Source organism: Dunckerocampus dactyliophorus, chromosome 3 (genome assembly GCF_027744805.1).
Source record: "Dunckerocampus dactyliophorus isolate RoL2022-P2 chromosome 3, RoL_Ddac_1.1, whole genome shotgun sequence".
Taxonomy (NCBI): domain Eukaryota; kingdom Metazoa; phylum Chordata; class Actinopteri; order Syngnathiformes; family Syngnathidae; genus Dunckerocampus; species Dunckerocampus dactyliophorus.
In genome coordinates this window covers 20,273,588-20,288,028 of record NC_072821.1, presented here as the reverse complement: position 1 = coordinate 20,288,028, position 14,441 = coordinate 20,273,588, and the positions used below count along the sequence as shown (strand labels likewise).

The window sequence follows — 14,441 nt, the reverse complement described above, 5'->3', positions numbered from 1 at the left end:
TGTCAAACAAAACTGAACCGATTGGTTTTAATCAAATTTTCTTTACATACCTTTAGCATTGGACCTCATTAGATTGTACAGGTATAATGTTGCTGGTCAGTGACAACATTATCAAGTTCCTATCAAGTACATTTCCATGAAAAAGAGAAAATAAAACTCCACTCAAAACCCCTGAACATGAAAGAAAAAGCAGATGTCCCTGGAGCCAGAATTCAAAGAGAGAACTCCCCTCTTGAGACCGTCGCCTATGCATTGTGAAGCAGATGGTGGAAAAGTTGCATTTGCAAAAAATGAACACCACCTTGGAATCATTGCTAGAAATACAAAAGCAATAGGATTATAATTCTTCTTGAGGATTATATTGTATGTAGTGCTAATATAGAAAATCCAGCACACGAAATCCAATATACTGTAATAAGCGCAACAAATTGAACCAAAATGTAGAAATGAAGCCAAGGAAAAACGTAAGCCAATCCTAGCACACCCAAGAACAGCTAGCAGATGCAGATCATAAACAGTTAAATATTTTGTATAATACTTGCTTTTTGCTATAATATATTTTAAAAAGTAATGAAGCACACCTCAAGTATGTATGAGAATGTGTTCACTTAGTTCTTGTGCGCTGAAATGTGAACACTGCATGGACCAAAGACTCAGATCATTGTTAACATGATCAAATCATAGAGAAATGGCCAACATTGGTCACATGCTTCTTCTCTCTGCTGTTATTACAGCAGTGTGTGAGTGCGTGTTATATAAAAAAATATTTTAAAATTAGTGATGTCCGATATTGGGGGTTTTTGCCGATAACCGATATGCCGATATTGTCCAACTCTCAATTTTCATTTCCGATATCAACCGATACCGATATGTGTAACATCACATAACTCCTGTCATGGAAGGACTGGACTGGACAGGACTGGATTTATTAGCTGCTTATGTAGTATTATTATTATATGTTATTATTTATTATATGTTTTGCGCTACAAATTTGATGTGATCTGTTCTGTATTTGTTTATTTATTTGTTCGTATTTGATATTCTTACTTTTCTATCACTCATGTCTTGCCTTGGTTGTTTTATTTTGTGATTAAATTAATTATGACATTTTTGCAGAGCTGGTGGAAATGTGAATGTTTTGGAGAGTAATAAAGTATCTATCTAGCTATGTATATATGTATGTCGTGGAATTTACACCGCAGCCACAAGTGGCTACCTTTCAAGCAGCTCTGTTTGTTTATTCAAGCACGTTTCCGGCATGGGTGTGATTCCCTGTCTACCCATTGATATCAAGGCGGCAGCACCGGGGCTAAGATGAAAGTCAAGTGGCTCGCAAGGAAGTGGAGATTTAAGCCTTCGGTGCCTTTTATCATGGTTTGGTTTGGTTTGGTTTCATTTTACATGCAGGTTACAATGGAAAACATCTCATGAATCATTTCACAAGGAGTAGGATGAAGCAAAGCTTATTTCATCCTACCCCCCATCCATTCCACATCTTGTGCAGTACATATTATTCACTTCCTGTATTCCATGTAATATTATTCCATATAATAATCAGTGTAATAATAAATAAGTAATAAAAAATAAAAACAAGCATGACAGGACAATAAATATAATCATCAATATAATAATAAATGAAATATAACAAAGGCAAGCATAATAAAGCAAGTTCAAGACTTATCTGCTTTATATTTAGCAAACAAACTGCTTGTATTGTTTTTTCAATTCGAGTTTCGAGTTTGAGTTCCTTGCTCGGTCCGTTCCATAATGTAATTCCGCATACTGAAATGCTGTGGGTTTTCAGCAATGCTCAGTTTTTAAGTTAAAAATTTCTCTAAGATCATATTTCTCCTGTCTTATAGAGAAATACTGTATGATGTTTTTGGGTAACAAGTTATTGTTAACTATATGTATGATTACAGCAGTTTGAAAATTTACGAAATCAGCAAATTTTAATATCTGTGATTTTAAAAATAAAGGCTTTGTATGTTCTCTGTTATAGCCTCTTTTTGACATTTAAACTGTTAAAAAAATTGCACGTTTTAGTATAAAAACAAACAGCAGATGATATTTTTGTGGGAAATTTTAGTTTCCTCACATACAGATATTTACGTAATATTATCCTGTCAATTCAGTTTATACCCTTTTGCGTCATCCAAACCACATGTGTGTACCATGCATTTTTATTTATTTATGTGTTTTTTACTTTCGGACCACAGTAGCCAACTATGCAGTGTAAGACAGTTACAGGATAAAGAAATGCTCAATGCTTCTCTCTTCTCTTCTGAAATAAAAGAAGCCTTTCAGTACATCACAATGCATATGAACTATTGTTGAAAAAAAAAGTATTCCCACATTTCATTCATACTTAACATCTTCTTCTTGGAATGTTGACCAGAGAGGATTATGACTTATCCGAGGCTTGTCCTAAAATAGAAAAGATGAAAGACACTAGCTAAGGGGATTTAGCAAAAGCGGTTACTAAATGAGGAGCTCTAATGTTAAAATTCATTAGGAAACATCCTGCATTAGAAGGTGTCCCGGGGATTTAATATGTGTATTACATTTTAGGACCACCTATTGTATTCCAAGGCTCTGATTAAATACAGCTATACTTTAAATACTTTTACCTTTATGAAGGGAGTACTTACTCTCGTATTTCATCTCATTAGATTGTACTGGTGTACTTGTTGGACCATGTTTTGTGTTTTCATTTTATTTCCTTGGTCTTGGGATAAACTCCAGCATACCCCCGTTACTCTATTCTTACTAGGGTTGCTGGAGGCTATCCCAGCTAACTTTGGGTGAGAGGCGGGGTACACCGTGGACTGGTGGCCAGCCAATCTCAAGGCACATACAGTATAGACAAACAACCATTCACTCTCACATTCATACCTATGGACAATTTAGAATCGCCAGTTAACCTAACATGCATGTTTTTGGAATGTGGGAGGAAACCGGAGTACCTGGAGAAAACCCACGCACGCACGCACGGGGAGAACATGCAAACTTCACACAGAGATGCCCAACGGAGATTGGAACCCAGATCTTCCCGATCTCCTGACTGTGTGGCCAACATGCAAATTTTTAATTTGTGTAAATTCACTTATGATGGTTTGGAACCAATTAACCGTGTTAAACAAGAGATTACTGTCTAAAAAATCACAAAAGAAGTAATAGCTGCTCAGATTGGTTAGCCGATAAACTTGTGTACTGTACTCTCTTGTCATGATATCAGACAGAAAGACAACAACACCCTTCAAGTCTGTTTGTGATGAATGCTTGCTGTTCACCCACTCAAACTTCCTGCTGAGTCCAGATGGCGGCAGTCAGGGGTGAACACTCATTCCAAATATCCAAGCCGAAACCTCACGTCTGTCTTGTATGAATCAAAGACAAACACAATATGCATGCAAGTGGACCAGAGATGTGGGAAGAAAAAGAACCACAAACTCTCTTAAATGAATAAATAAGATAAGATACGACGAGATATGCCTTTACTACTAATGCCATTATTATAAATCACAAAAAGGCTGATGCAAGTACAGAAGGTTTCTGCCACTTAAACGTTACATACTGTATATTCTTTTATAGCCTATTGCTTTTTTGCTGCTATTTGTGTATGTATATTACCATCTTGTTTTAGTTCATTAATTGGTTAACTGCACAAACACTCTTAGGGACTCTTAGGGAATTTGTTGCTTGATCTGTTGACTTTCATCCCTCTTGGTGACTTAAAGCAACCATTTCCAACTATTTACTACTTTTCAGGTCTTTTCGAAGCTTTCAGTTACAAAATGACTCGTGCACAGGGATTTCTTTTAACGTCTTTTAGGACAGCAAATACCCATTTGAATACTGAATAAGTAAGGTGGGAACACTGGACACGTGTGGGATACATCTGCACAATCTTATGACATAAAGAGGTCTATCAAAGGTTCTGTTATGAGCGGAAAGAGCAATGCGAGATGCAGGAGGTTTGTCTGCTCTTGTTAATAGCAAAAAAAGTGATAATCATCTGTCGATCTGGTGCAGTGCAAGTCAACACCAATGCAAATTATTATAAAACATTTTAAATGGTGTTACAGATGGATAAATTCACAACCAAAGAGAGGCTTTACTGAGTCAAGCAGAAGAGGGGAGATGGATCCAATGGTACAGGAAGTCTGGGAAGCTGATTTTCAGATTTGCATGCAAATTAAGCTATGGTTTAGAAAGTGAAGGTGTGGAAAAATAATTGCGGTGCTCGACGAGCAGACGAAATCTACCACACTCTTCCCTTTTCCTCCTTTAAATACAAAAACCACAAGATAGTAGAAGCTTAAGCTTAGACGGACTGCGCGAACAGTCTCAGGTCCAGATTTGGCATCCAGTATTTAAATAGGCAAGGCCTGATTGCACACAGCTGCCAGTCATCTGCACACTTCGATGCAGCAATTAAGGACACAAGAAGAGCGAAAAGCAAATAGGTGAGAGAAACGTGTGTGATAAATCTGACAGTGAAGCCGATCATAGTAATTATTAGGTTTGTCCCAATTTCAGCTGCCGATCCGCTGTATTTTAAAGATCGGATAATATCGGCTTCCGCCACAAGATCGGGCTGATCCGGTTGCCGTATAGCGTTCGTAACTCTGGGCCACACTCCAACATGGTAGGTGCGGTAATGCATCTTAAAGCTGGTTGCCACATCACTCCTGGCACCCGCAAGAAGAAGAAAAGGCAACACCACCATGCTGTCATGCCCGCGGTGTACCATGGCGAAGTTGGTTTCAGTTGGACGTTGGATATTTGGCTCCGTAGCTACAGCGGTAGGTCCTCACTGTGCCTGGACTGCTGTGTCATGGTGCCGGGAGCTCCTACAGGAAGTACCGCTGTACAATGGCAGAGTTACGTGGCGGCCAATGGTGGCCGTGGCCACCCTTGGTCACTCTCCAGCCACCCCACTCTCCATCTAGACATTATAGGTATCAACTTATTGGCACCCCTATGTGAGTAATGATCTTACCTTGGCCACCAGAATGAAAAACCTCTGCTTCTGCCAATGCTGCTGTAACCGCTGGTTGTTTATACTAGGGACCGTCAATAAATTACTAATGTGTTGAAATACTGTAAGTCACATATTCAAAATCACACCACAAATTGATCTATAACCATGTCAAATGATTAGTCCTACCCTAAAAGTATTTTGCATGCCCATTTTTTACAATTTTATCTTTTATTGGATGGACTTTTATTGGAGTAAGGATGGTTTTGTTGGTTTGTTATAAAAAAAAACAAAAAATTTTGTTGGTCATTCTGTGCAATAAAGTCAATTCAGCAATACTTTGGTTGCATTATTTTTAATGCTTTGAAGAGTTATTTTTATAAGAATATACAAATTCATGTCAGTAACAAAAGCTTATTATTAAAAAAAAAAAAACAACAACAAAGGATCAGCACCGGATCCAATTGGATTGGCAAGACTGCACAAAAAATCATATCGGATCAGAAGCCAAAAAAATGTGGATTGGGACATCCCTAATTATTATTTGGTAAAGGCACACTTGTTCATCCAGATTTCTTCTATGATTGTTTTTTTTGATGTACAGCAATTCAAACAAACTAAATCCACCTTATTCTCAGCCTTAAAATTTCCCCGAAAACACCTTCTCACCCTAAAAATCATGTTAATGTATTTCTGTGGTCTGTTTTGGCCTGCGGCAGGTGATTGACATCAAAGAGAAGTTGAAGGTGTCCAAGAGGTTCTGGTCCAATTTACCGGACGATGTCTGTGCCGAGGGCAAGCTGACAGAGTCTGACGAGGAACAGTGTTGGAACAGCCACACCAAGGCCAGGTGAGGACTTGTGGGACTCTTTACAACCACAATAAAGTAGGTCAGATGTCTCGCTATCATACTTTGTCAAGGATTAAAGTAACCACCCTGTGTTACTAGATTAACGCTCACTCTGGAAGCAGAATGGGTAGTGCTTATATGGAGAACTTCTATAAGCTCTAAGATTGTAATACCCAGGGGAGTGCGGACTTTTCACTTATCACCACTGCAGTGTGGAGACTTTCACTGAGCTGTGCAGAAGATTGGTCTGGCTGCTTCCTTTGACGGAAAGCCAGAGAAAGAGGACTATGAATTATACCACCCCATCCTTTGCCCCCAACCTGCAAATAACAAAATTGCCAGATGGTGTAATAAAAGATGTTAATTCGCTTGCTTGTGCCAGCACTGTTTTTAAGCACCACTCTAAATCTGGAAGGTAAATCGATTGCTTAGCGACAATAAAACACATTAACAGTCACGATGTGAGGAGCGTGTAATTAAATGATCTGCATCTCCTTTTTCTTCATCACTAACAAGGTGTACTTTACATATATTTTATAAACGCAAAACAACACATGAACAAAACAAAATGACATGATCCGGATAGTAACTACTGCAGATCTGTTTCTCATCACATCCGCTGTTGCCTTTGACAGGTTGTTCATTATGTGACTGTCATCAGTGAATGCATTTTGCAGCAAATTATTCTGTCAAAATTCAGTTACAAATGGGTGACCTCACTCACCAGGATCAAGAGTAGATCTATCAGAGCCATTTTATTATTCAAGAGAGAGCATTGCAGTGCCACAGATGCAGATTTAGTAATACGTTATTTGTTATGCATTAGCTGTTGATGTTAGATGCAAAATATTTTGAACAGAACACAAATGACATATATTATTTCTTCTGTTCGTATGATAATATTTTATATTACTGGACCCATCTTTAAAATGGGATGCAAGTTCTTTAGAAAACCCTGACGCAGATGTATTTATAAGATTTTTTCAAACAATCAACACACCATCATGTTAAACATGCAATGCCGCATTTATCACATAATACTAAATGTGTTGGGTGTTATTTTTTCCAGATATTTTCCAGAGGTGGTGAAAGAGGGACTAACCAACCAGGTGAACAACCCAGAGGTGAACCTGGACATCACTCGGCCCGACACATTAATTCGACAGCAAATAATGGCTCTGCGAGTGATGACCAATAAGCTGAAAAATGCATACAACGGAAATGATATCTACTTCCAAGACTCCAGTGAGTTTTTCAATGAGAATATACCTGTATATATCATATTTTATATATATACATGAGTAAAGAGGAGGAAAATATATTCTCCCTGTTTGAGGTTTATGCTGGTTTTGAAATGATAAACCATGCACACACAACCATTAAGCTCATAAACCCGTGCACAAAATACCACCACTGCAGAAATATGAGCCATCGCCTCTGAAGGAAGATCTCAGCTGTTTTTCCAGGTAGTAACTCATCATCAGCAACTCCGAAGAATCAGCAATTTTACAATAAAGCAAGACTGGCATCATTTGGTTAACAGACAGCTGTTGTCATAGTGACAAAGGTAATGCATGTTGTTTGTTTATATAAGAAAATCTTGGTAAGAAATGTTATGGCTCGGTTGTCATGGTTACAGTAATAAGCAGTTGTGTCACACAAACATGAGATGTGCATTTACTGTAGAGGACTAATTGCTACAGAATATACAGTATAGACTGCAGCTCCCCTGTGAATCCTTCCTGTTTAATTCTGAGATTCACACAGACTAATTCAATAAGTCTCTACTACCTCTAAATGTATCTGGAGCCTTAACTCGGGTTTTGGGGATGTTTTTCAACAATTACTTTTTTCTTTTTCTTTTGCTATTCGTTTAACCTCGGACACCTTAAGTGCAGGAGCACTGAATTTGGAATTGGTTGTTAATGGCCGCAGGCATACAGACCAACTTAAGCAGTTCTCTGCTTGGTTATGGGCCCTGGTCTTTGGATTCATTTAACCCAGTTTTACATGTTTACAGTATTTTTAGTCTGCGAATAATTAAAGAGACTGTATACAACACCCTCCAAATGACATTTAAAAAAAAAAATCTAACAACACCACTCCCAGCTAGCATATGTTCCAATCTAGTCCACTTCATGTCTATAGCACACTTTATAAGCAAAGACAAAGTTTCCAAAGTGGTACACAGTATTATAAAAAAACAATAATTAATAACTAAAAGTTCAAATTTAGAGGCTAAACACTAGTAAATAAAATATGAACAATTTACAAAGAGATAAATTAAAATAAAGTAAATTTACACTAACACTAAAATAAGTAAAAACAAGTCAGTAAAAGCCAACAATAAAAAACCACACAGGACCACACGACTCACAGCACGTTAAAAGCCAGCGAATTAAAGTTTTAAGAAGACCATCGAAACAGTCGACTGTGGGTGCCGTTTTGACGAGGGGGCAGAAGGTTCTGCAATTTGGAGCTGACCACAGAAAAGGCCCAGTTTACTTTGGTCTTTAGTCTCATCTTTGGCACCACCAGTTGGAGCTGGCCCTCAGATCTCAGTGCTCGCGCTGGCGTGTGAATTTTGATGAGGTCCATGATTTACTATTGGGCCAGTCCAATTAAACCTTTAAAAACAAACAATAAAATAAAAAAAAAACAATTTTAAAACTAACAGGAAGCCATTGCAGGGAGGCAAGAATTACTTTTATTTGGTTCCTGTTAAAAGCCGTGGTGCAGAGTTCTGGGCTAACTGTAAGCGTGAAGGTGCATTGTGACCTATTCCAGTGTATGTTACCAATAGTGTTTTAAAGTACAGTAAAATGGGCATTTTTTACAATTAGGAATTAAAGTACATAAAAATGGCCACAGATTTTCATTTGGCCTGAATCAAATAACTGACCTTTATGGCTGTCACTCACAGCTGTGTCCCAGAATTTACTTGCCACTCCTAGAATTTTTAGAAGTAGAATGGCAGGTTGCCTTTAGTAATTATGCTTTTCTGTTATGGAACCATCTCCCCGACACTGACACCCTCTCTCTCAAACCCACTTTACCTTTTTGCTAAAGCATGTAGTTAGAGCTGACCCCTGATACGCTGATATGTATCAGAGACACCCCCTATGTTCACTGGACCAGATAAAGACTCTCTTATCTGGCTTGACCTACTATCTATCCCTGTACTCTATTTGTCTATCTCAACCCAACCGGTCGAGACAGACGGCCGCCCCGCACAGCCTGGGTTCTGTTCAAGGTTTTTCCTTGCCTCTGTCACCAAGTGCTTGCTCATGTGGGGTTTCAGTTGGTTATCTGTTTTCATTTATGAGCGTGACCTTCACGTGCCATGAGATAACTATTGTTGTGATTTGGCGCTATATAAATGAATTAATTCAACGACTTGTCTGTAGCGCGTACACCAGGGGTGTCAAACTCGTGCCATGGAGGGCCGAGACACTGCAGGTTTTCTTTCCAGCCAGTCACTAAAGCAGGTGATTTTAATGATCAACACCTTCAGTTTGAGGGAAGGAGCTCATCAATTAAATCACCTGCTGAAGAAACTGGTTGGAGAGAAAACCTGCAGCGTCTCGGCCCTCCAGGGCACGAGTTTGACACATGTGGCGTACACATACACAAAATCAGCCTCAGAGAAGCAGCCGACAATTTGGAGTCATTGCGTGGTTGTGATAGGCTATACATTCAATGATAGTTAACCTTAGTAGCTAAACTTTGCCAAATTGCTATAATTTGCTGACTACAAACATGCAGTGTGTGTTACATCGACGTAGCATACAGCAGGAAGAGGCGGCATTTAGTGCTTGAATGTTGGCATCTGAAGGAACTTGTTGCATACAGCCCTTTTAACAATGATTGTTGTTGTAGGGCTGCAACAACAGCTGTTTCCCTTCTCATAAAGCGACCGCTACAAACTGAGTGTGATTATCTTTGTTTTAAAAAGCCCAAACCCTACAAAGGATGCCATGAGACTGTTTCAGTTTAGTGAGACTGTGTGAGTTCACAGTGCATTACATGGTCACACACACACACACACACACACACAGTTGAGTCAATATATGTTTTGGTATTACTATGATGTGTGTTTGTTTATGAGGGGTTATAAATGAAATATAAGCGTTGTAGAGAGACACACAATTTTCAACTCCCACTCACAGCATATAAAACATATAATTTGGATGGATTTACAACAGAATAATATTGTCCATTTGTTGTTACTAATTGTTGTTGTCACATTAGAAGCTGGGTTCGTAATTATAATATAGAAGCCACTGTTTTTTTTTGATTACCCATGTGAGAGCCTGGTCTTCTTTTGTCCATGCAGGTGACGAGGGCAGCACTTCTGGAAGCGGCAGTGGCTGCTCTGACGGTTGCACTACGGAAGCTGTTCTTGTGGGATCTGAAGCTCCTGTGATTGGAGCGGACAGAAGTGATGAACACACAGCAGCAGCAGGCAAGACGCTCTCCCACAGACCGTCACTACTATTGATGGTGACCACCGTCATAGTGACATTCATTGCAATACAGCCCAGATGGAGATAATACACTCGAGCTGGCTGCTCACTGACTTCTATACTGCTGCGTACAGTATGTTCTACAGCTGCTCCCTCACTGGACCTGTAGAAGTTTGTGGAAACAACGCTTTGAGAAAGCACTGACTGACTGTGTGCTAAGACTGAAGAGTGAGAACTGTGGTGCATCCTAGTCATCCCCCAAAGCGTGGTTGCTGACAACACTTTCACCTCTTGGAACAAAAATGGCGGTGTTTCTCATTGTTTCGGAGTGCATTTTTTAAACTATTACTGGTGACAATTCACCTTGTAACGGTTCAACCAATGATTTCCCAGATCACGGCGGGATGTGTTTAACTTTCCTTTGTACAACAACTTTGTGACAATGTTGAGTTTATCCTGTTTGTCTTTTGAGAGAGAAGAACAAAAGGCTTACTGTGTGCATGCAAGGAAATAAAGCTCAAATATATATATATTTTTTTCAATGCAGTTTTGGATTTCAAAGTCGGATTTGAGTTTCTATTCAGTCATATTACTTTGAATTCCGGCGACAGCTTTCCTTTTACCATTTTATACGTGCACATCTGCTCTCCAAAATAGACTCACTGCACTTTTTTGCACAGATACATTTTGTTAGCTTGCTATGTTTCAGAACTACAAAAAATGAATCTGAATATATCTATTTTCAGATCATTTAAATGATGATCACGCTGTACCTTTTACAACAGTTACGTATTTCATTGGCTTGTGCAGCAATGTAATGTTATTGGTTTGGTTAAAGATTAATTTCATGTATTGTTTGTTTAAGCGCATTTATCACCTGAAACAACAAACAGCAGCAAGCCATTCTAATAGTCTGGGATCATTGTTTCATTTCCTTCACACAATGTATCCCATTAACTGCCTCTTTTAGAAAGCCGACACATTTATTTGCTTAGCCATCAGGTCACAGCCTCCAAACATAAATCATGTCAGGAGTTACGGCCTTTGCAAGATATCTGCATTCTAAGAAAGCCAGCCATTAGAAATGAATCCAAGTGCAGAGGTTGGAGGATGGGTTAGTAATTAAAGCACGAAGGTCACTACAAAGACTCCTGTGTCTGTGTCTTACATGACTGACCTCTAACGTGACATAGATCTCATGGGTCAGGGACAGATTCATGTGCCAAAATGTCATTTATGTGATATTTGGCAACAAAAAGCCGACTTCTAGATATGTTGCAGGGATGATCTAAGGTGGCAAATCACCAACCAGGACAGTGTGTTTGGAGATGAATACCTGAAAAGTCAGTGTCTTTCCTCAGTGGAGACTGTCTCTACAGTATAGCCCTCCGCTAGCAAATTAACAGCTGCTGTGAGCATCTCAAAGAGATTACACGTTTCATGTAGCAAGCATGGAACATTACTCCTCTCTTTATGCTGCACACCAGAGAGGAAAAGCACTTTCCCTCACAGCCGTTGTCCTTAAAAAGTTCTTAAACACAAACGACAAGCGCAACAGCAATGTGGTGCTCCTGTTGTCCTATCCAATGAGTCAATATTTGAGTGGCTATCCATAGGGACAACATTTGCAGCTGATTAAAAGTATTTCTGTTGGACCATATGGCTTACCAGAGAGAGCTCAACAAAAAAAGCTTGCACTGCAGACAGACAGAGAAGCAAATGAATTCTGTCGCCTCACTCTCTGCAGAAAGTGTGTTAGCAGGAGGTGACCAGCAGCTTCCCAGCAAACTCACCATGGTGCAATTGAATCAGTGACAAGACCCCCCAGGGTGAAACAGTCCAATAGTGTGAGCCATACAGGAATGGATGAGCAGAACATTGCATGGCTGGGGACATAATGCGCAAATTGTTGAGAAATGTACAGGTGGTCCTCAAGTTGTCGAATTTTAGTCGTAAGGGAGGCGGAAGTCGAAGCTGCAGGAGAAGCGTTGATTCTGGTCTTCACGAGCAACCTTTCCATCTCCATATTCTGAGCATACGCTGCTTAGCTATTACTGTCTCTTTCAGATTGACCACCTCCTCGTCATCCTTACAACGTCTGGGTAGAAATTACAATACGATTTTTATCTTTAATGATGGTCGCAACAGTCGAATGTTGAAACCAAAAGTGCGGCCAATATTGGTGGGTGTTTCCCTCTCTCTGAGATATTTATGGTGTTCATTTTTACTTCCATGGTGATGGCTTTACTTTTCTTCAGCGCACTGCGTGCTTTACGCTTTGGAGACATAACGAAGTGCGGAAGTTAAGTAATAAACAATGTTGTCTTTCCTCAGTGTTGCTGCACATAGTGTAATCTTACGCCACATGTGCTATAGAGTAACTACTCGAGTGAGTCTTGTGTTTAAGGACCAAAATTATGTTTTTAATTGAGTCATGGGAGCATCTTTGTAACCACGGAACATCGGAAACCGAGGACCACCTGTATAATCCTTAATTAGACATCGCTTAATTCTTTTCTGCCTTTGGCATTTTAGTTCAGTGACAGCACATGTCAGTTTTCATACACATTTGTCAAGTAAACCGCAATATCTAGTTTAAGTTAATCAACTATGAAAAAGAGTAAAAATACAGCGCAGGGGTGTGACTTTGATTTAATCATTTAGTAATGTAATCAAATCTGGCCTCAGATGATTTCAGCTTTACTGCATTAACAGCTGTGCGTGTGAGCATCTGTGGTTGTGCAAAGGTTGACTGCGCTACTAAGAGCCCAGGCAAGATATGTGTCTGCAAAAGCAGTTCTGGCTGAATGAGAATAAGATAGGTCTTTACTGTTGTCCCTGAAATACAGTGAAGCAAATACACAGACACTTTCTCAAGCTGGTCCAATTTCTCCAAAGAGCTTGCATCGGTAAACAACACTCTCATTATGTTGAGAAGGATGTTTGCCCTTTTCCTTTGCCTTGTGTGTTCTCCCCTGACAAGCTATCAGACCATGGTCACACATACAGTATCAGTGTCGGAGATGCTTCAGTGCTTAACTTAATTTGTTGTGAGGCTTTTTTCTCCTTTAGTCTCTTTGGCATTTGAAAAGTGAAAAAAAGAAAAATGTACCACCCGTGATTGAGGTTTGTAGGTTTTTTACAGAATGTTTCAAGTTAAATGTGTTATGCAAGGTTCTCTTCATTTTGATGTAAACCGTTGAACGCACTTTTGCTTAAACACATGCTGTGAGCGTGGTACTGTTGTCATTTGCAAAATCAGATGACCAAGGAGCAGATGATGATTTTCACAGCCGTCAACTGACGCTGTTTTAAATGTTTTGGAACTGAAGTTGTTGATACAAGCGGACATGCCTTACCATTTTTTAAAAGAATTGAATGGATAGCTCATTGGCTTTTGTTACAGAAAATGAATACTAAACATTTTATTAAAAAAATGAAATGAAATGTGGCTACGTTCTCATTATTGTCTATATTTGTATTTCAGCACAATGTACGGATGTCCATGTGTCGTCTTTGTCTTTGAATTTTGGAGGACATTGGAGAAGTATAAATAATATAATATGAACAATATAAATAACAACTAGGCTATTTTCCTGGATCATTTTACCCACATGCATAAAATCCTATAGTGCAGGGGTCCCCAACCACAGGGCGAACCGGGCGGCGTTCAGGCGCAATGTTAAAAGAAATACACTTTAAAATTATACATTTGTAAATAATAATAACAACTTTGGAAATATGGGCCATTTATTTGTTCAAATAATATACAGTTAGAAACCCCACGTTTTTGCATGTTTATGTTTTTTGTTGCGAGTGGCGACCCGTCCCACTTCAACGGTCCTTGAACACACCATTGTGTGCAAACTTTCTCCCTGCTACACAGACTATAGTGTGTTTTTCCCATTTTTCTTTCACCTCATATTTGGTCCCAAATGCTGATACTATGTGAGAATGCATAAAGGTAAGGTTTGATGACGTTACCGAATGCTAATGTGAATATTTGTTCGGTGCACAACCTCAAGTAAGTAAGTGAATAGTTCAAGTGACAGCACTGACCTGGAGACAAGAAGCATGGATAACAAAGACAATGGCAATGAACCAGCGCCGCACGTACGACGGCACTAGCCTTTTAACTACA

At 39.3% G+C, this 14,441-nt stretch overlaps 1 protein-coding gene across 2 annotated transcripts in view; it reads left to right on the top strand.

The window, feature by feature from the left end:
- gpc6a (glypican 6a) overlaps positions 1 to 13,708 on the top strand; it is a 166,389-nt gene extending 152,681 nt beyond the window's left edge. For both annotated transcript variants that reach the window (XM_054769775.1, XM_054769774.1), the window contains 3 exons: positions 5,704 to 5,834; positions 6,904 to 7,079; positions 10,171 to 13,708. In XM_054769775.1, coding sequence (XP_054625750.1) covers positions 5,704 to 5,834; positions 6,904 to 7,079; positions 10,171 to 10,388 — 525 coding nt within the window. In that variant the 3' untranslated portion in view covers positions 10,389 to 13,708. The remainder of the gene's footprint in view (positions 1 to 5,703; positions 5,835 to 6,903; positions 7,080 to 10,170) is intronic.
- Positions 13,709 to 14,441: the final 733 nt, after the last annotated feature.